This window comes from Ictalurus furcatus, chromosome 12 (assembly GCF_023375685.1).
Source record: "Ictalurus furcatus strain D&B chromosome 12, Billie_1.0, whole genome shotgun sequence".
NCBI lineage: Eukaryota > Metazoa > Chordata > Actinopteri > Siluriformes > Ictaluridae > Ictalurus > Ictalurus furcatus.
Window position 1 is genome coordinate 6728635 of NC_071266.1, and position 21055 is coordinate 6749689.

At 40.2% G+C, this 21055-nt stretch overlaps 2 protein-coding genes and 1 long non-coding RNA gene across 10 annotated transcripts in view; 1 reads left to right on the forward strand and 2 right to left on the reverse strand.

The window, feature by feature from the left end:
- Positions 1 to 119: 119 nt before the first annotated feature.
- LOC128615329 (uncharacterized) lies at positions 120 to 4377 on the reverse strand. 3 transcript variants are annotated; one of them, XR_008387185.1, is made up of 4 exons: positions 3074 to 4377; positions 2905 to 2986; positions 2466 to 2727; positions 120 to 2066 (listed from the first exon to the last, which is right to left on the reverse strand). It is a non-coding gene; the product is annotated as an uncharacterized LOC128615329 (long non-coding RNA). The 3 variants fall into 3 exon arrangements; XR_008387184.1 differs by having other exon boundaries at positions 2580 to 2727; positions 3074 to 4361; XR_008387183.1 differs by having other exon boundaries at positions 120 to 2727; positions 3074 to 4360.
- Positions 4378 to 4379: 2 nt separating this feature from the next.
- Positions 4380 to 7532, forward strand: c12h22orf23 (chromosome 12 C22orf23 homolog). Of its 5 annotated transcripts, none has more exons than XM_053637301.1 (7): positions 4380 to 4430; positions 4689 to 4788; positions 4869 to 4931; positions 5837 to 6007; positions 6783 to 6914; positions 7079 to 7179; positions 7263 to 7532. In XM_053637301.1, the coding sequence occupies exons 2-7, from the start codon at positions 4689 to 4691 to the stop codon at positions 7353 to 7355; spliced, it is 660 nt and encodes a 219-aa protein (XP_053493276.1). In that variant the 5' UTR covers positions 4380 to 4430; the 3' UTR covers positions 7356 to 7532. The 5 variants fall into 5 exon arrangements, with proteins under 5 accessions (XP_053493276.1, XP_053493275.1, XP_053493278.1 ...); XM_053637300.1 differs by having other exon boundaries at positions 4382 to 4430; positions 5834 to 6007; XM_053637303.1 differs by having other exon boundaries at positions 4414 to 4451; positions 5834 to 6007.
- A 620-nt stretch (positions 7533 to 8152) lies between these two features.
- micall1a (MICAL-like 1a) overlaps positions 8153 to 21055 on the reverse strand; it is a 29524-nt gene continuing 16621 nt past the window's right edge. Inside the window, exons 4-16 of one of the 2 annotated variants that reach the window (XM_053637286.1) lie at positions 18941 to 19041; positions 17392 to 17513; positions 16182 to 16777; positions 15564 to 15618; positions 15053 to 15435; positions 14305 to 14672; positions 13522 to 13647; positions 13248 to 13374; positions 12676 to 12766; positions 12513 to 12586; positions 11285 to 11399; positions 11117 to 11163; positions 8153 to 10751 (exon numbers count right to left, since the gene is read on the reverse strand). In XM_053637286.1, coding sequence (XP_053493261.1) covers positions 10627 to 10751; positions 11117 to 11163; positions 11285 to 11399; positions 12513 to 12586; positions 12676 to 12766; positions 13248 to 13374; positions 13522 to 13647; positions 14305 to 14672; positions 15053 to 15435; positions 15564 to 15618; positions 16182 to 16777; positions 17392 to 17513; positions 18941 to 19041 — 2330 coding nt within the window. In that variant the 3' untranslated portion in view covers positions 8153 to 10626. Of the gene's footprint in view, positions 10752 to 11116; positions 11164 to 11284; positions 11400 to 12512; positions 12587 to 12675; positions 12767 to 13247; positions 13375 to 13521; positions 13648 to 14304; positions 14715 to 15052; positions 15436 to 15563; positions 15619 to 16181; positions 16778 to 17391; positions 17514 to 18940; positions 19042 to 21055 lie in introns of both variants that reach the window. The other variant, XM_053637285.1, reaches the window with a different exon arrangement.

Genomic DNA, 21055 nt, shown 5'->3' on the forward strand with positions numbered 1-21055 from the left:
CCACCTTTTCTGAATCAGCACAGATTTCTAACAGATTTTTCAATGACAATTAATACTAAATAACTACTAATAATTTGTAAATGTGTAGAGAACATGAATAATCAGAAGTGTCAAAACAAGTCTTCACAAAATGTTAAGAGACTGAGTTACAAAAGAAAATTTCTGTCAGTTAGACTAGCTTCAGTGCATGACAAAAAAAATCCACAAATCATAATCATTTAGTTTTTTTTTAATGACAAACACTGCTACAGTCACTGAGAGCTGATGCTCAGATAGTGGTTTTGAGACAATTCTATATACAGTTGCAATCAAAATTATTCAACCCCCATTGCAATTCAGGTTTATTGTAAAAATGTACAGACTTTCAGCTGTTTGCAATGAACAAATCAAACAAAAGCCACTGAAAGAGTTCAACACAAAGAATGCTTCAAGTGGTTTCCCCAAATTCAACTGAAAATGCAACTTGTAATGATTTCTCCAGTCTCAAAATTATTCAACCCCTTCATGGCAAGCATCTTTAGTACTTAGTAGATCATCCTTTTTCTGTTATGACCTGCTGCAAATGAGATGCAGAGCTTCTGGCCGCGTTCCTGAGGAATCTTAACCCGTTCCTCATGAGCACTGGCCTCCAGGTCAGTAATATTCTTGGGTTTGCGTGCTGCAACCGCCTTCTTCAAATCCCACCAGAGATTTTCTATGGGGTTCAAGTCAGGTGACTGTGATGGCCCTGTAGAATCTTCCAGGACTTCTTCTGCAACCAAGCCTTGGTGGAATTTGAGGTATGCTTGGGATCATTGTCTTGTTGGAAGATCCTATGACACCCAAGCTTCCGCTTCCTCACGGACGGCATGACGTTTTCTCCGAGGATTTCCTGATACTTCAATGAATCCATCTTGCCTTCCACACGCTGCAGGTTTCCAGTGCCAGAGGATGCAAAGCAGCCCCAGAGCATCACCGAGCCACCACCATGCTTGACTGTGGACATAGTGTTCTTTCTTCATTGTTCTTCCTCCAGACATACCGCTGATCCATCATGCCAAAAAGTTCCAGGTTTGTTTCATCGCTCCACAGAACAGAATCCCAAAACTTGTGTGTCTTATTTATATGATTTTGAGCCACCTTTTCTTATGCTTTTGGGTCGGTAATGGTGTACATCTTGGAGTTCTGGCATGGGAACCTTCTGCGTTTAGTATACGTCTTACTGTACTCACTGAAACCTCGGTACCTGTTGTCACCAAATCTTGCTGCAGGTCTTTTGCAGTCACTCGAGGGTTTTTCACAACCTGCCTTCTCAGAAATCTGGTTGCAGTCATTGATAGCTTCCTTTTTCTGCCCCGTCCAGGTATTTCATACATTTTCTACCCCTAGCCAGTTCAGGTATTTGTGTTCCAGCTCAAGCACAACAAAAACACCTGTTTTGCATATTTGTGCTGTTGTGACTGATTCTATTCAGGGGGTTGAATATTTTTGAAACTGGAGAAGTCATTATTGCATTTTCAGTTGAATTTGGGGAAACCACTTGAAGCATTCGTTGTGTTGAACTCTTTCAATGGCTTTTGTTTGATTTGTTCATTGCAAACAGCTGAAATTGTAAATTTTGACAATAAAGCTGATTTGCAATGGGGTTGAATAATTTTGACTGCAACTGTATTGTACCCTAACCCCTGCAGGAACAAATCATAGGAACTTCCAGAAAATATAAGAATGCAATTTTACTTGTAGTTATCCATCTTAAAGTGGATGGTGTCTGATCTCCTCACTTAAAGATGGTGAAACTAGAAGGGAAGCGAAACAATTTGGCTTCATGTTTCAGCCACTGTGCACCATATACAGGGTCACTACTTCACACACACAACTAAATTTAGTTTTGGCGTGTTTGGTAATGATTCAGATTCACTTCAGTTTCATGAATATGACCCCTGTAGTTGAACTCAATGCGTCACCTTAACACTCATCTAGGTTAACTCATCAGCTGAGCAGATGCTTCTTTCTCTTCCTGGAAAGTCTCACACCAGAAGGTGCCTGCGTTACTGATAGACTATGTCAGGTCCTCAAAAGCAGGAGACCTTGTAAAGTAGGACACAAATGCGAAATGAATTATTGCATTGCAGATAACTAAGGGTGTTTTAACACACTTGGCCCCAAATACTTGACTCCACACCCAGTACGGATTCTGGACTTGACTGGGGGAAAGATTGCAAGTCTGCTTTGACATAGAAGAATTCCTTTCGAAACATGTATTCCCTGGCTTAGTGCTTAGCACATTTGCTTCCGCCCTGTGTGCATGGAGTTTGCATGTTCTCCCCCGTGATTTAGGGGTTTCCTCTGGGTACTCTGCCCCCCCCCCCCCCAGTCAAAAGACATGAGCTTTACTCTGATTGGCATTTCAAAATTGTCTGTGGTGTGTGAAAGGGTGTGTATTTGTGCCTTGCGATAGGCTGGCAACCCATACAGCGTGTCCCCACCTTGTGCCCCGAGTCCCCTGGGAAAGGCTCCAAGCTCCCCTCAGCCCTGTGTAGAATATGCGATACAGAAAATTTATGGATGTATAGGTATTCCCCACATGATGATTAACACACCAGGGTTTGTACTAGACCACAATTTTCAAGTGGACCAGGGATTGGTTCTCTGGAAACAGCTCCGACACGCCATCAAATATCTCCTCCAAAAGTTTCCTCTCAGAGCAAACATCCCTGGGTCTGGAAAAACCTCACGCGTGACACTGGCCTAAAAATGGATATTTTGTGGAGGTTTAAACAATTTCCTTTTCAGCGCCAGTTTAACTGCTCTATCATTCTATCAAGGTTTTCCAGTTTTGACACACACTGTTTATTTATGTATTAAGCAATGGAATAGATATTCCACGAGAACATAAATGACTTTATATATATTTTGCCAACTTACCAGCTGTTCTTATACGGGTCTTCACACTGTCCTCCAGCTTAAACTTCTCAAAATGCTTTGATAAAGACCTCAATCCCATCATCTGTACAAGAGATACATTGGATCTAACGAATATTTCAGAAAATAACTATCAAGATGAGAAATAACTGTCACATGCAAGAATGACTACCTTTGTTTTTACTTTTGGCTGGGAAAACAGGATGCCATCTGATGGATTGTGGCTTCGTGTGCTTAAAAGCACAGTCCTGTTTTTGGCAACCCTCTTTCTGGTTTTCCCAGTAGCATGGGATTTCTCTCTGGCTCTTCTGTGTGACACAGGAAAGTGTGTTGTTAGTGAGATAATATATGACTGTCTTAAAGATTGATAAATTCCATTTGGAAAATGTTTAGCTAACATATTATATAGCCATTGGTACCCTCAAGGATACACATTTTGGGTGCATGCAGATTATGGTCCAATTACAGTATCTCACAAAAGTGAGTACACCCCTCATATTTTTGTAAATATCTGATTATATCTTTTCATGTGACAACACTGAAGAAATGACACTTTGCTACAATGTAAAGTAGTGAGTGTACAGCTTGTGTAACAGTGTAAATTTGCTGTCCCCTCAAAATAACTCAACACACAGCCATTAATGTCTAAACCGCTGCCAACAAAAGTGAGTACACCCCTAAGTGAAAATGTCCAAATTGGGCCCAATTAGCCAATCAGAAGTGGCCTCATTAAAGATAAGTTAGTGTTTTAGTATTTCATTTGCCATTGTTAATTTCATATAACTTCTGGACACAGAATCAGCCAACTTCTGTAACAGTTGAGGTGGAAGTTTCCTCCAAGTTTCAACCAAAAAATCCTTAAGTTCTTCCACACTAGAGCATCGACAGTCTTCTCCACTGCATCCCATAGATGATGCAGAAACCATCAAAAAAACATCCGAAAATCAGGGTCGATTATGGCCTGTCAATCAAAAGAGGACGCGAAAACACATCGATTTCATGCTGTGTGTAAAGATGATGTCTCTTGTGTGGAATGATGATAAAACTGCAGTTTGTAATCTCTGCACTGTTAAAAAAAAATTTTTACACCGGAAGTAAATTTTACAACGCAGAAGTTTCGGCATCCAGTCAATTAAACATTAAATATTGCAGGGAAAAATTCATTATAATGAAACGTTCATTAAATTACAAGCATCTGTCTTGATTTTTAGCCCTATTTTGACAGCAAAGATTCTACTTGTGTTTGGTATTTCTTGATTTTTGTTTGTGAATAGTGTAAGTGAGATCTTAAGCTTTCAGTAAAGGTGTCCTGTTAGATTAAATGACCTAGGGGTGAGAGAAAAAAAAATAGTATTTTTAATATTATGAAGTGTCCCGCTTTAGCCAAATTCACCCTATGTTTTATATGTCTACTGGGTAAGATTTCTTTTGTTTGTCGCCATCTGGTGGCGGTCCTCATAAATGGAATGTATTCTTGTATCCATAGCAACTTCACCGGAAGTTACTATGCTGGTGTGACAAACGAAATCGTATGTTTGGCTGAGTATACCTTAAATACTTTTTGTCATGTTTACTTTTCTAACCAGTTTATTCTGTTATCTGCTGAGGTTGATGTTAATCTTAATGTTTTTTGTCAAGCTGCGTGTATGCCAGTGAACAGCGTTGTAAAGAGTTTTTTTAAGTTATAAAATTTGCTAATCATCAATAGTCAACAATATCTGCATCCAGATTAGGATTAATTGTTGGGGTTTTTGCTTTGTTTTGTTTTCCTATCTGTGATCCAAAAGATGGAGGAGAGTGTGACAGCGCATGGGAGAAACAGCAATAAGGGACTGTGGAACTGTCCACGATTCAAGTACAGCAAGGACACTCAGGAGTTAATGCAAGGTGTGTTTGTGTGAGCTGGTCTGCCTTTTGATTTTTTGATTGATTGATTGAATGATTGATTGATTGATTGCTGTCCGCAGTGATGATGCAAGAATCACGGCTCACCAACTTTCAGCAGAGACAGATCAACAAACAGCTGAAGAGTAAGCTTTACATGTTCTTCAAAAGTCCTCATCAGCTTCACCTTTGACTATTGTTCACCTTTATTAATTACAGGGCTTGTGTGAGGTACACACACAGATTTGTGTACGAATCAGAAGCCTTCATCAGTTGGAGTAATATTTTCAATGTTACTAAGTTTTATACCACAACACTCTTGAGATCTCAATGATTTGGGTAGAAGCTGTCACAGTAGACAGCAGTGCTGGCTGTAATTCAAGTCACAGGTTTGTATTAATGCGTTCGTTCTAATATGTTATCGTTATAATCATATAAGAGTCAATGACGCATATTTCTGTAAGGATATTTCATTTAACATTTATGAAAGGAGTCAGTGTCAGCGCTTTGTAATAGGTAGTAAGTGTTTCGGCATGGGAGAGTCTTCAGGACAGTGGACTTCCAGCTTTACAGGATGCTTTTCAGTAACGTAACATAAGCTGCATTATTTAAAAAATTTTGTCTTATTATCTTTGAGAGGAAAAAAAGAAAGAAGAGAGGCTGGTAAGGGAAGAACTGTTTATAGCTGTTACAGTATAATGTAAGTGATAACTGGAACTTGTTTAACAGACGTTCCACAGTATTAAATGTAAGTATAAATGGTTAAAAAGCACAGTGTGTCATTCATTAAGGTTTTTTTTTATTATTTTTTATTTTAAATGTAATTGCTGGCAAATTGCTGAGGTATCGTCACACCATACCATCTATGAAGCTTTTCCTATAACAACACTCCCCTAAGTGTTTTATTCCTTAAACAACAGCAGGTCTGACAGTAGTCCTGGCTGTAGTTCAAATCGCAGCGTTTTTTTTTTTTTATTACTATGGAAATGCTGGAATCCAAATTAGCGTGCATTTTTCTAAACCAGTTCCCATTCTGTTGGTGTGCCAGAAGGTGGTGTCTTACCGCTGAGCTGTAACCCCACGTCATCTACGGCACCTGCAGAGCCACAGCTAAGAGTCAGTAAAGGCCCAGTTCTCTCATCCAGACCACAGAGACGCAGCGCGGAGAAATGCTGCGCCGGGGACAGCTATACGCGTGAGAGATTTCGGCCCAGCATCACACGTATGCATCAACTATTCTTACAGTTTCAACATTTAAAGATCAGATTCATGAATATATAACCATTTAAACATTCCCAAATCCTGTCCATGACATGTCTGACACCAGGCATGCATTGCACCTGACTCCCACCTTTCATCTAGGTGGGGAGTCCACTAGATGGTTCCATATTGCCATTTCAGGTTATGTGGGTGGCCTGATGACCACCTGCAGACTCCACCCCCAGTCCTATCTCTAGGGGTGGAATCCTAATTCTTCATTTGTGTATTTCATAGTGGTGTCTAGAATCGCTGTTTTCTAAAATCTCCCCTCTGATCTGTTCACCAAGCTTGGGCCTGATATTAGGAGCATTAAGCTCCTAGTAACATAGCCCTGAGCTTAATCAAAATATACAAGCCCCTTCACCGTGACAGGGGTCTCAAGCCACGAAGGGATAGAAGCAAATTAGAGACACTAAATCATCTACATTTATCATATGGGAAAATTACAACAACAAAAAACAAAAGATAGCGACAGAGCGAGCAAGCAGCAGCATTTTATCTGTGATCCTTCTTAATCGTCAGTGCTATGGTTACTTTCCCAAAGAAAATCATTTAATTGTGTTTTCAAACTTTTAAAATATCTGTTCTTACTCTGGATTTGAAATAGAAAAGACTTTATGTCCGGAGCACAATTTCTGCTCCTCACCTCATACACTGTGCTATTAGTTTCCCTGTAGTTACTCAAGCATATGCTTTAAGATAAATAACACTCGTCTACCTGATGTCTCTGGCCGAAGGAGACCTGGAAAAAGAGAAGCGCAGGCTGCAGAACATCCTCGCTACAGGCCACGAGGAGATGCAGCCATCGCCGTCCCACACAAGGCCTGCTAACAGAACGGAGGACACTGAGAAAGACAGGTTCCAGGAGGGTAAGACTAGCAGTACAATACATATTTATGAGTGTTTTTAATCTTAAACCGTTTGACTTGGAAATTTCTTGATATTAATTGCCAGTTGTCTCTAAAAATGTCTGGTGTTCAAACTATTTAGATGTAATTTAAGACACAGCTCCTATTGTATCCATCCTGTACAGTTCTTGATGAGATTGAGGAGAGAAGGCAGTTTTTGGATGAGATGAATGCTCTTGGAAGAGGACGCCAGTACCATCACATCATTAACACGGAGATATCTCAGGTAATGCAGCATGTACATATATACGTACCCAGCAAGAAATGAACACTTTTATTATGTGTGTGTGTTCTGTCTGTCTTTCACAGAAAATCCGAGAGCTTGAGCTGATTGACAGGACGCGTAGCGAGGCGATAAGGATGAAAGAGGAACGAAAGGTGAAAGGTGAAGAGCAGCAGTGAGGAAAGACATTGTATTCATCCGTTAACATATCGACCGATGCGACAAACAAACATTGCAATACTGCCTATTTAAGAGTTGAAGACAGTACAAGATTTCATGTCATGTATGCTGTTTATTGTATTGCTTGAATGATGAACCATTTATTTCACTGAGGTAAAATTCAGACATTACGTTCATACCCATGTTGCTGTTGATTTAGTTACAATAATCCTTTTAATTCCTCTTCACCTCCCAAAATAATGTTTGCCTGTTTTTAAAACACACGTTTATACAACAAAAGCCCATGGTTTTTTTTTTTTCTCCATTTAGAGGCACATTGACTCAAGAAAGGACAGAGTGAGGATGTTAACACAATAGCAGACAGACTTTCTTTATAAATACATAACCAACAGTACACTTTTAGACAGATGCCCAGTTCAGGGCTCTCAAAATTAAAACTGAAGCTCACACTAACATTCCACTCAAAACAAGCAAAGGCGTTTCAAAGAGTATGGATTAAACATGGTATTGCAACTTTAGCTTTTACAGGGCTTCCTAAAAATGGTGAGCGATTTCGGGTTAATAACACACGGTAATAAAATATTCCTACATTGAAAAGGTTTGTCAGCTTGTAAAGGTTGTCTTTTTAATGTTAAAGAAATAGCTAGTTTTAATTCATTTAAGAAACTGTGGCCTCTTTTTACATTAGACACAGCTAGAACTCAGTTTAATATAACCAGACATGAAACTGACTGTAAATGCTGTAGTAAGCATTACAAGAGCATTATTAGCGTTAATATCCATGAATATCGATGTCTTCCTTTCCTTGCACTGGGTAGGCTATTTTTCCGGGTACATGATGCACATTGTAGTCACGTGACCTCAACTGAACACAACTGTCATCACTCTCTTCCTAGCCAGAGACATTTTGATAATACCACCCATGCTGCTGGGAAAACTACACTGAGGAAGCACACTCGGCATGAGAGTTGCATCAGATATGTTAGTAACCTTCCCTCCCCCTAGCACATGTATACAGTAGTGATTGAAAGTGTGTGAACCCTTAAGAATTTTCTACATTTCTGCATAAATATGACCTAGAACATCATATTTTCACACAAGTCCTGAAAGTAGATACAGAACCCAATTAAACAAATGAGACAAAAACGTTATACTTTGTCATTTATCTATTGAGGAAAATGATCCAATATTACATATCTGTGAGTGGTATAAGTATGTGAACCTCTAGTATTAGCATTTAATTTGAAGGTGAATTTAGATGTTTTCAATCAATGGTGTGAGCGAGAGCCCTGTTTTATTTAAAGAACAGGGATCTATCAAAGTCTGATCTTCACAACCAGGGTGACTTCTAAGCAACTAAAGGCCTCTCTCACATTGGCTAATATTAACCATCAGGAGAACACTGAACAACAGTGGTGTGCAGGGTAGGGTTGCGAGGAGAAAGCCACTGCTCTCCAAAAAGAACACTGATGCCCTTCTTCAGTTTGTTAAAGATCACGGGGCAAGCCAGAAGGATATTAGAAAAATGTTTTGTGGATGGATGAGACCAAATTAGAATTTTTGGTTTAAATGAGAAGTGTTATGTTTGGAGAAAGGAAAAACACTGCGTTCCAGCATAAGAACCTTATCCCATCTGTGAAACATGCTGTTGGTAGTATCATGGTTTGGGCCTGTTTTGCTGCATCTGGGCCAGGATCACTTGCCATCGTTGATGGAACAGTGAATTCTTAAGGAAAATGTCAGGACATCTGTTCATGAACTGAATCTCAAGAGAAAGCGGGTCATGCAGCAAGACAGCGACCCTAAGCACACAAGTCATTTTAGCAAAGAATGGTTAAAGAAGAATAAAGTTAATGTTTGGGAATGGTCAAGTCAAAGTCCTGACCTTGTGGAAGGACCTGAAGCAAGCAGGGCGGCTGTGGCTCAGGTGGCAGAGCAGGTTATCCACTAATCGTAGGGTTGATGGTTCAATTCCCGGCATGCATGACTCCATGCCGAAGTGTCCTTGGGCAAGTGTCCTGAACTCCAAGTTGCTCCCGATGGCAGGCACCTTGCATGGCAGCTCTGCTACCATTGGTGTGTGTGTGTGAATGAGAAACAGTGTAAAGCGCTTTGTAGAACCGCTAAGATTAAAAAATATATATAAATAAATGCGCTGCAGACCAACAGAGGAAACACCAAAATCCCAGAGTTGAAGCTGTTCTGAGGAATGGGCTAAAATTCCTCTAAGCCGACGTGCAAGACTGATCAGTAGTTACCAGAAATCTTTAGTCACACCAGATTGCACCAGATTGCAAGAAAAGGTTCACATACTTTTACCACTCACCGCTATGTAATATTGCCTCAGTAAGTAAAAGTGAAAGTATAATAATTTTCTCATTTGCTTAATTGGGTTCTCTCCAACTACTTTTAGGATTTAAAATCTGAGGATGTTTTAGGTCATATTTATGCAGAAATATGGAAAACATAAAAAAAGGGTTCACAAACTTTCAAGCACCATTGTACAAGTTTTAAAAGCCTGCAGCTTCTGCTCGTCCACCTATTCCCCAACCCGAATACTTTTTCTCTTTTTTTTTTTTTTTTTACCATTTATTTATTTAAAATCTAGGTAGACATCCTAAATGCATGAGTATACTTTACACAGCACCCTAACACACTAAGAGATTAGTTAAGTACCTAAAATGCATGAATGAGCAAACAGAACTTTACACCTCTTCCCGATTACAACCATTCTTGCTTAATTTTTTTTCCATTCTTGCATTTTTGCTTCTCAACAAAAAGACTTAATGTTCCAATTGTAAAGCAATAGTTCAGTGTGGTAGTTTGGGAGAACTTGTCGCATGTCGGCTAATTTAATTGCTATAACTACTTGTGGTTCAGATACATGCAAAACAAAAACATATTTCAATATCTAGTTATCTCGAGTTTTCAAAACTACATACAGCAGAAAATGTCAGTTTTCACTATGAGAAGGGTTTTCCCAGACCACCAAACACATGCTCCAGTGCATGTAAATGGCAGAAATCAAACATGTCTTGGCTGATTAATTGTATAGGTTAAGTTACTCTTGTTTTTTGTATTTACTAATTAAAAGGTATGGGGTAAAAGCCATTATTAGGCTTGTGTTGCTCATTAATTAATGACACTGCACTGGATGTACAAAGTTATAATGAGAACTGGCTGTGTTCAGGGTGTCAGTTTTTACACAGCCAATTTGCAGAGTTCGAGATGAAAGGCTCTTATCTTTAAATGTCCATTTATGTATCATGCTCAGCTTTTCTCTTTCCGTGAACTCGGGCTCTTTGCCATGTCGCCTTTATTGCTCAGCCTTTTCAAAACCTTCATGGGTTTAAACTTCCCAGGCTTCTTCCTGTGTTCACTCTCGCCATGGAACTCTGAAAGAAGGGAAGCGTTGCTTAGTAAAGAATCAAGTGTACAAAAATATTATTACCCTTACCCCAAATGTAGCCGATAAATAGGGCACGGATGAAAGGAATCACTTCTTTTTTTTTTTTTTTGATCGCGATCCACACATGCAACATAGGCAGAATTGGAAAGCTAGAGGTTATACAGATGACCATATGGACTAAACATAAATGTCAAATTACAGCCTGTCCTTGCTTTTCTGCTAAATTAATTCTTTATAAATTAAGATTCTTTGAAGCAAATATATGAAGATTTGGGTATATTTATGGGTGTATTGATGTAACTTCTCAGGTACTCCAGTACAGCACAAAAACTAGGCGAAACGAGTCCGTACCTTTTTTCTTTAACATGGCAGCCACTAGCTTGTCCTCCTCCTCTTCCCTGTAGAAAAATAAAGACCCTGAGGTTAAGAAGTGTGGTATAATAAGAAGACAATTTAACATTTCTAATGTCAAATTCAAATGTGCGCAAAAGTGCGTATAAGTGTGAGGAAATGGATTACTTCTGTCTTTCCTGATCCATGCTGTTGATGATCTGGTTCCTCTGCTCGATGATCGTCACCAACTCGTCCATCAGCTGCTTCTCCCGGTCTCGATCTTCATCATTCCACTCTTTCTCTAACAGACAGAATGAGAGAAAGAAAGAAAGTGGGGATGGGTGGCAGGTACCAAAACGTACTAAATTCAGAAAAGGCTTTTGCTCATTTGGCAGTCGCCGTTATTTAAAACCGCTTATTGAACAGATGAGGGTTGGTACTGGCAGCTTGGCTGTGCTGGGATTTGAACTCTCAAACTCACGATCAGTAGACCAAAGCAAGACTAATGTAGCACTTTTTCACCAGATGGTGCCTTCATCTTGGCAAATTACCCATGATCTTACATTATGATGCTATTTCTCCATCTGGGGATTAATAAAGTATTATCTTATCTTATTTTCACAGCTACATGAGCCTTGCTGTACCCAAACAACTGTGCCAAATTTCTTTTTTGAGGCACAACAGTTAAAAAAAAAGAAGAAGAAGAAGAAGAATTTACCTACAGAGATGCTTTCTTAAAACTATTTAACAATATATCTTAAATAAAATTGGACTCACTATTAATTTTGTTTGTACTTTACATAAGGTACAACACAAGAGGACTGTATGCCCTACCTAGTGTAGAATGACATGAGATTCGGCCATTTGTGGGGGGAGGTTTTGTTCACCTGTTAAAATTTGCACTCAAACTTCTTTGTACTTCTCTAAAGAATCACTAAAGATTAAATTATGGAACATTTGGCTATTTGGGTCTATAGACAGCCATTACTTAAAAATGTGCTATTTATTTTCACTACAAATTAAAGTATTTGCACACTTCTCTGAGTGCTCATGCCCTTAAGACTAACTCACTGGGTCTTAGAAGATCAGCCTCTAAGAGAAGAACACAGCAGCAGAGCCAGGAACGTTTTGATATCAAACGAGATATGTGTGGTTATATTTCAAAAGAATTTTTTTTTTTTTTTTTGGGGAGGAACTCCTAATATTTTCACAGGTAGAGTTACGTCATGGGAAACTGATACACACACACGCCTGGATACTGATAGTTCTGGGTTCGTAATTGTTAACAAGCTGTGCTGAGCCTCGTTCTGTAAAAGCGCTATTAGAGATAGGTATGAGTGACTGAGTGAGTCAGATACTTGAATCGGTGTCTTGTTTTTTGTTTTTTTTTTGGGTGGGAGCCATCAGTGCACACCTGGTTTGTTGAGGAGACACCTAAGCTCGTATTCCACGTCGGCTTGCCTTTCTTCCAGATGCTGCTGCTTCACCCTGACAAGAAAACAGTCCACAGTCATGAGCCGTTCCCTTGTAAAACATTCCAAATCTGCCTCAACTCATAAGTGTGCTTGATAACTCACGTGTACACCAGCTCTGCCTCTCGGCGTACCAGTAGATGTTTCTCATGAATCAGAGTGAACCAGTCCACCAGCATCTGCTCTTCCTCTTCCTCTGAAACAGGAAGTCAATGTATCAGTAAGGAAAGCAACCACTCTTTAAAAAGTAGCTCAACACCCCAGGCTTTTGTGAGCTGTGCTCAGTGTTGTATCAAACATAAACAGCAGAAGACGCTACAGAAGATGCTCGTTCTCCTTTTAGATGCCAGGAGCTGTTTTATTCTCACCTTGCGTGCAATTAAGGGAATCTTTACACAATAATAATTTAAATAGGAATCAGCTCAATATATTGTTTGTGTCTGATCATGTGTTTGGTTTCACTCATTTATCCCTCTCCTCTAGAACAGTACAGCCGTGTGCTGATATTAGTAAACCTAATTAGTTCAAATTAATAAAATTAGTCGTCCTCATTTGTAAGTCACTTTGGATCAAAGTGTCTGCTAAATGAATAAATGTAAATGTAGTAATAATCACAAACGAATCATTAATCCAATCTAGACAAATCCAAATCTGGCTCAGGTCAGTAGATGCCTCACCATTAGAGCAGTCTCGGAGTCTCTGCTCCAGCTCCACTCCTCTCTGTTCCAGCTCGTCTAGCTGCCTCTCGAGTGTCCCCATCGCGACGTGGATGTCCTCAACAGGGATGTATTGATCTGACTGCACCTGCACAGCCGGTGACATGGGACAGAGTGAGTAGTTGCTAGTAATTCGAGTTGCTGGAACAGGATGATGGACAAGAGTGTGAAGGACAACTCAGCACTGCTCAAATCCATGAGGTGATCTTTCAAACACTGAAGAGATGAAGGGTACCTTGCGTTTGATGAGAGGGAAGCCATGTCCGGGGGCAGGAGGGCGAGCGGGTCGAGGGCCTTTGGGGGGTCTGGACTGTGGGGAGGTGACTGTTTGGGAGGCCTTCCGATTAAAAGGATTTACCCGCTAGAAAGACAGAGGAACGTTTAAAAAAATATGTTTAAAAAAAAAAAAAAAAAGAGTGGTGGAAAATTGGAGAGAATGTAAATGAGGGCAGTAACGAGAGAAGGAAGGAGTGGGAGAGGGAGGAAGGGAGAAGGATTTATAGGAAAAGGATTAGAAGAGGATAGGACAGAGTTGATAGCGGTTAGCCAAAAGGCATACCCACATCATTCATCACCTCTTTGTCTGCTTACAACTGTTTGCTAGAATGATGTCATGGTAACCATCGAAACTAATCCATTAAATATGCTTTAGCAACTGAATGATTTTGGGTTGTTTTTTTTTCATGATAAAGTACAAAGTATTACACCAAACAGTTCAGCCAATTTTCCTAAATAAATATTATATAAATGGACTGCTGTACTAAATTTGCATCGGTCATATGGAGGGAAAAAAAAACATTAAACTTGTCAAATTTTAATTAGCCTGTAATTTTGTACTACTAGAGACAGAACAAGCTGATTATGAATCGTGTTTCATAAGCATTAGATGATTAGAATGTGTGATTTTAAAACATTTGTTTATTTTGCGTACATTAGCATTATGTAAATTCAAAGTGTATTCGTAATTTGTTATAACAGCAACCCTATAGCACATTATGTGACTTAGAAAACTGCTAACCTTATTGGGTGTGTTTTGCTGTGAGGAGGGAGAGCTGATCAGAGGACTCGGAGCAGCTGGTGGGCGAGGAGGGGGCGGTCTCAGCGCCTTGCTTCCTGCACTCCTGTTTGACTCTGGTGTGGCGGGCGCGGAGCAAGTATTACTGTGGGGCTGCGAGGGGGAGGGACTAGGTGAGAGATGCGACTTGGGTTCAGATGAAAGAGCTGAAGGGGAGGAGCCAGGACTGTTGATTGATGGTTCTGACACGCTTTTGGTGAACGAATGTTCCTGTTCGGTAATGGACGGCTGTTGGGAAACAGCGGTGGTGGCAGCGGTTCGGGGGAAGCCGTGGTCTGATGAAGAGGAGGAGAGGCTCTCGGTGCTCAGAGCTGGAGAGGGACAGGCAGAGGAAGACTGAGATGGAGGAAGAGCTGAAGGAAGAGCAGACAGGAAATAGAACACAAGTGGAAATGGATAGAACAAAAATGTATAGAGTGAGGGACAAGAGGAACAGCACGGGACTTATGGACACACATCAAACAGCAACACTGTCCATCAAGCCGGTATTCATAAAATGATCGACTTTGTTAGTAAGCATTTTTTATAAACTGTTGATGCTTCATAAAGATCTAATAAAGCATGGTATTAATCATTAGATCAATATTCATCTAAGGTTCTGATATTTTAATACCTGGACTAATTAAGCCTTTCACAACTCATGAATGTGTGATAGGAAAATCCAGGTTTCTGGTCAGTAACAGTCACTGACCTGTAGGGTTAGATTTTGGGGCTCTGGGCGCTGGCCGTTTTTTGCTCTTGCCACTTCCTGGACACTCGGAGAGGGTGGGGCTCTCAGAGGTGACCTCAGGAGTCTGGGAAATCCCGTACCACGGATGGACTGCAACCACAGAAGACGGGACTGGTGCTTCTACGGATTCAGCTTCTGCCTCCTCATTGTTTTCATCCTCAAAAGGATTAGGGGGCGTGGCTGGACGGGTTTCCGCCTCGATCTTGGCAGGAGTGGACGTAGAGTGTGGAGGAGTGGCTACAGGTCTGGGAGGAGGAGGAGCAAACTTTTTCTTGGACTCTTGTTTGACAAGAGCCAGCCAGGGAGGGTCTTTGGGTTTGGCAGCATCACTGGATTGAATGAAGCTGATTAGGAGGTGGGAGCAATGGCAATCAGGGAGGTGAGACACGGTGACACATGAAAACATTCATAAACAGGAAAAGAGACAAACAGAGAATGGATCTCTAGATGAATCAGTAGATACAAGTCTTACCTTGCAGGTGACCGGGATCTTTCACGTGGAACTGGTCTGCGATCACCTTCATTTTCTAGTTCAGCAAGAAAGAAAGAAGGGCAGAATGGAAGATCAGGAGACTGAGAAAGCAAAATAGGCCGTGCTCCCCAAGTGGGAGGGATGGCATACTCTCTCCCCAGTCAATCTGAGTGGCACTAGCCAATAGTCTTTACCTTTCCTGATTGATAGCTGTCGTGTGATAGGGGAAAGCTAGCTACTGGTTGAGAATTGGCATATGACCAAATTGAGAGGAAATTTGCAAGGTGAAAAAAAAGCAAGGTGATCTAGGACTGCTTCAGAGGAACCCTATTAAGATTTAACCGCACAAAGTAAACATGGGAACTACCAAAAAAGTGGGGACAGTTGTTTTTTTATTTACATTAATTGTCTCAGTGTCATTATTTAACACCAATTCCATGTTCTCGCTGGATACTTCCCCATATTTCTGTCCAACAACCACAAATTACATTTCCACCACTTTTATTCCTGGTCCAATTATATAAACTAAATTAAAATCAATTAGACCAAGTAGAAAACAAAACCTAAAAAATTTTGTTTAACTCTAATTTCGACTAATGCAAGAAAAAAAACACCCACCATTGACTGCTGGACTCCGCAAGGGTCTTGGTGGGCGTGGCTTGGGCACAGGACGAGCACTAGGGGAGGGGTCAGATGCTTTTCTAGGGGCAGGTATTGGTCGATTCTCGCCTGCGGTGGTCCTTACTGGGGTTAGAGGAAGGACGCCATTAGCGACTTCTGTAGCTGGCTGTGGCGGCTCTTCCTCCTTTGGTTCCTCTTCATCAGATTCATCAAACGGATTTGGCGGACTGGGAGGGCAGGGTTCTATCTGCTCTTTTGCACTATCCTCAAATTCCTCTCTTATCTCCTCCCCTCCTTTTTCATTCTGCCTGATCTCTCTCTCAAGAGAGTGTGTTTTTGGTGAGTTTTCAGATGAACTGATGTGTTCATTGGCATCTGAATGATCTGGCAGTGCTTTTTCCAAACTTCCCCCACTTGGAGGGGATTCAGGGCTGGCGTTCGAGGATACTGGGCTAAGCTGCTTGCTCAGATCTGGACGACCATTCTGGCTGTTTGAGGATATCCTGGTGAAGTGGTGTTTGCAGACCAGTGATCCGGCATCTCCCACGAGTTTATAAGAGCCAGGCAATAAAGTGCTGCTACATTCCATACACCTGAAATTTATACACAGGGATGGTTTAATCAGTTTACAGTATAAATAGTGGTACCTTCTCCTTGTGAAATAAGAAAGCTTTCTGTCTCCTGAGGACAACTGATTTTAAGAAGAGTTTTCTTTTTACAATTTTCTTCTATTTCATAATAATAATAATAATAATAATAATAATAATAATAATAATAATAATAGTAATAATAAGAGGAAGAAGAAAACACTATAAAATAACACATATGAAATTGTGCAATAACCATAAAGTGTTAGACAAATCAAAACTTTTTTCTTTTTCTATAAATTCCTAAAAGTATAAATTCTTAAATGTCCATGATGCTTTGCACACACTTGGCATTTTCTCAACCAGCTGCATGAGGGAGCTTCACTCAGGAGGCATTTCTTAAATTTCATCAAATAGTTCCCAAGCACTTGATGGCTGTTCCTCCTAAGTTCTAAATGATAACTATTTCCCCAAACTACTCATTTGGGGAAATAATACAATCTTAAATAAAAACTACTTATTAATAAAAATAGATACAGTTTGATTCACTGATGAATCAAATGAGCATTAGTATTTGTCTTTCAACCATAAGCCAGATGTTCAGGCATCTGATGTCTTACCTGAAACAGTTGCGGTGGTAGAGTTTGCCATCGACAAGGAACCTCTGCACCAGATGAACATGTTTCTCACAGGCTGCACACGTACTGCTCAGATTGCTGCGTTTTGATTGGCTGTCGGCATTCTGTCGGTGTCGGCAGTCGGTGTGTGGACCCAGGAGAGGAAAGGGAATGGGGAGAAGATCAAATTGCTAATAGTTGCAGTAGAATCATGAATAGATCGATATCGGAGTATAAAATCTATCAATAAAAAGAGCTGAATTAAGGGCTTAATGTTTGAAAAGTCTAAAGGTCACAAACCCAAGCCATTTTACTGCCCAAGTAAAGGGTCACCTGGGAGCAGTGAGGTCAACGACAATTAAGAAGAGGAGGAAAAGGATGAGAAAGAGGGAGAAAAACAAAGTTCCGTTTGAAGAAGGCCGAGAATAGCGGCAGGAACACGGAAGAGGGCAGAGAGAGGATGTTCTCTTATAAACAATACTGCAAAACAGACCAACGATCAGGAAACTAAACCTTATATAACATGTTTATTAATTAGAGTGCACAGACTGGTCACATTATGTAAGTGGTCACTACTGTAAATTTCCGGAGGAAGCCGAATATCTCGGTGGAAAATCATAATTAGCAATGAACCTCACAGGAGATAAGAATCACATGCTCGTCCTCTCAAGTAAATGATTCAATGCTGCATGTTATCTTTTCGCCCTGAATATGAATTTTGTATTGAATTGTCATATTGCTCAGCATTACTTCTAATTTCCATATTCATACATCTGGATTTCTTGAATAGGGTACAAGTACGTTCGTGACACTTTTGGAACTTATCAAGTATAATGTTTTATGGTCTTGAAAACTAGTTTTGGGTGACTTTTACCCTATTGTTTGATCTATAGGACTGCCTCAGGTGTTTGTTGATGCTGCAGTAAAGCAAAAACATTGGCTGACTTGAGGCCCAGTGTTACTGGCCAGATTTCTAAACTAAGACTAAACCATTCTATGGGCTATAGTGACAGAAGACGAGGATTAATGTGTCTGGAAAACACTGAAATACTAACGAGACTCGTCTTCTAACACAATGCTGAATGCCGCTGAGCTCAGACACATCTGAGGCACATTTAGAACTCCTCAAATCCTTTGACTGAAACTCAAAATGCTCTCACATTTGCAGCATGCCAAACAGTTTTTGATCCATTTCCCCATAACCAAATGTTTTAATGGTGCAGAAAAAGCACTGCTCTGCTCGTCTACTCCTTCCCACACCCTGAGAGGCCGGATTCATTAGCGCGCGATGCTTCTGCATAGGCTTTCAGGATGCATTAATCTTCACTGAGGACATGGACTGGGGCCAGATTTGGGCTCTGTCTGTCTCTCTTGCATCTGGGACGTGTTTCAAAGAGCTTAAGCTCTTAGAGCATAATAACAACTTGGTACTTTTGATGATTCTGTTAAATTTAGAAGCCTTTTCCATAAGCAAGCACGCACGCAAAAGGCTGTTAGAATTGTAGAAACAGAGGGAGTCGTATACAACTAATCGTATATTGCAGTTTCCTACCTCAGATGTTTCGGTTTTGTCTTCTAGGGGTGTGGGCAGTTTCTTTATTGCTGGTTCAATATGACCTGAACTACCCGGTCTCTTCATACAGGGAGGATTAGCTGTAAAGAGAAAAACAGGCTGTTGTTTTTTTTTTTATCTTAATTTGAACACCAAGTATCTCTAAGCTCATTCCACTACATGTGCCAGAAAAGAAATTAAAATTGCTCTGTGTGTAAAAACAGTATCATCAGTTCTCAAACCAAAAACTTTTTATCTTGTTAATGATCAGTATCAGTCACTTGAAAGATAAACATGTTTTTTTCCCTCTACTCTTCCATCTAAATGCAATGGCTTTCACCAACCTCTAAATGTCATCTTTCTTAATTAAAGACAAGGTGGTGTGATGTAAGGATTGTTTTACCTTTAACAGCACACCCTGAAGTGGTTTATTCTTCTTTACAATTTTGTATTTACTAAAGAATGATGCTTTTACCTTTTTATCCATTTATAGTTACTGTTTCTGTAACTACATAGAGTAACTGTTGCCAAGAAATTCCTCACTGGGATGAATAAAGTAAATAATGCTTTGGAATGTTCATGAAATGAGTAACGTTACATTATAGAAGCTACAGTATAAGCAGTTCTCTCACCAGCCTCTTTTTTTTTTTGTCCTTTTAATATTATCAGGACAAAAAAAATGCAGCTTGTCATGTTACTGTGGCCTATATGGACACATTGGTTACTTACACAGCATGTTTCTATTAAATTAGTGTAGGGATTTTTTTTTTTGTTGAGCGTCTTAAAAAACTGAACATGACTATGATTAATAGAACAACAATTAACGAGGGGTAAGAATGATATATTATACACCTACATACATTCAGTTGAAATTATTCAAGACTTTCAGCTGTTTGCAATGAACAAATAAAAGCAATCGAAATAGTTCAACACAACGAATGTGTTTTGGTTTCCCCAAATTCAAATGAAAATGCAACTTATAATGATTTCTCCACTTTCAAAATTATTCAACCCCCTGAATAGAATCCCTCACAACAGCACAAATATGCAAAACAGGTGTTGTCTCAAGCACACCTTATGCAACTAATCAAGGGCTTCATTAGTCGCACCAGGTGTGCTTGAGCTGGAACACATGAAATACCTGAACTGGCTAGGGGTAGAAAATGCATCAAATACCTGGACGGGGAAGAAAAGGAAGTGATCAATGGCTGCAATCAGATTTCAGCAAGATTGGTGACAACAGGCACTGAGGTTTCAGTGAGCACAGTAAGACGTGTACTAAACGCAGAAGGTTTCCGTGCAAGAACTCCAAGACGTACTGACCCAAAAGCACAAGAAAAGGTGGCTCAAAATCATATAAATAAACCAGAGAAGTTTTGGGATTCTGTTCTGTGGAGCGATGAAACAAAACAAACTTTTTGGCATGATGGATCAGCAGTATGTCTGGAGGGAGAAGAATGAAGAAAGAACACTATGTCCACAGTCAAGCATGGTGGTGACTCGGTGATGCTCTGGGGCTGCTTTGCATCCTCTGGCACTGGAAAACTGCAGCATGTGGAAGGCAAGATGGATTCATTGAAGTATCAGGAAATCCTCGGAGAAAACGTCATGCCGTCTGTGAGGAAGCTGAAGCTTGGGTGTCATAGGACCTTCCAACAAGACAATGATCCCAAGCATACCTCAAATTCCACCAAGGCTTGGTTGCAGAAGAAGTCCTGGAAGATTCTACAGGGCCATCACAGTCACCTGACTTGAACCCCATAGAAAATCTCTGGTGGGATTTGAAGAAGGCGGTTGCAGCACACAAACCCAAGAATATTACTGACCTGGAGGCCATTGCTCATGAGGAATGGGTTAAGATTCCTCAGGAACGCTGCCAGAAGCTATGCATCTCGTTGACAGCAGGTCATAACAGTAAAAGGAGCTCTACTAATTACTAAAGATGCTTGCCATGAAGGGGTTGAATAATTTTGAAACTGGAGAAGTCATAAGTTTCATTTTCAGTTGAATTTGGGGAAACCACTTGAAGCATTCGTTATGTTGAACTATTTAAATTGCTTTTGTTTGATTTGTTCATTGCAAACAGCTGAAAGGGTCCATTTTGACAATAAACCT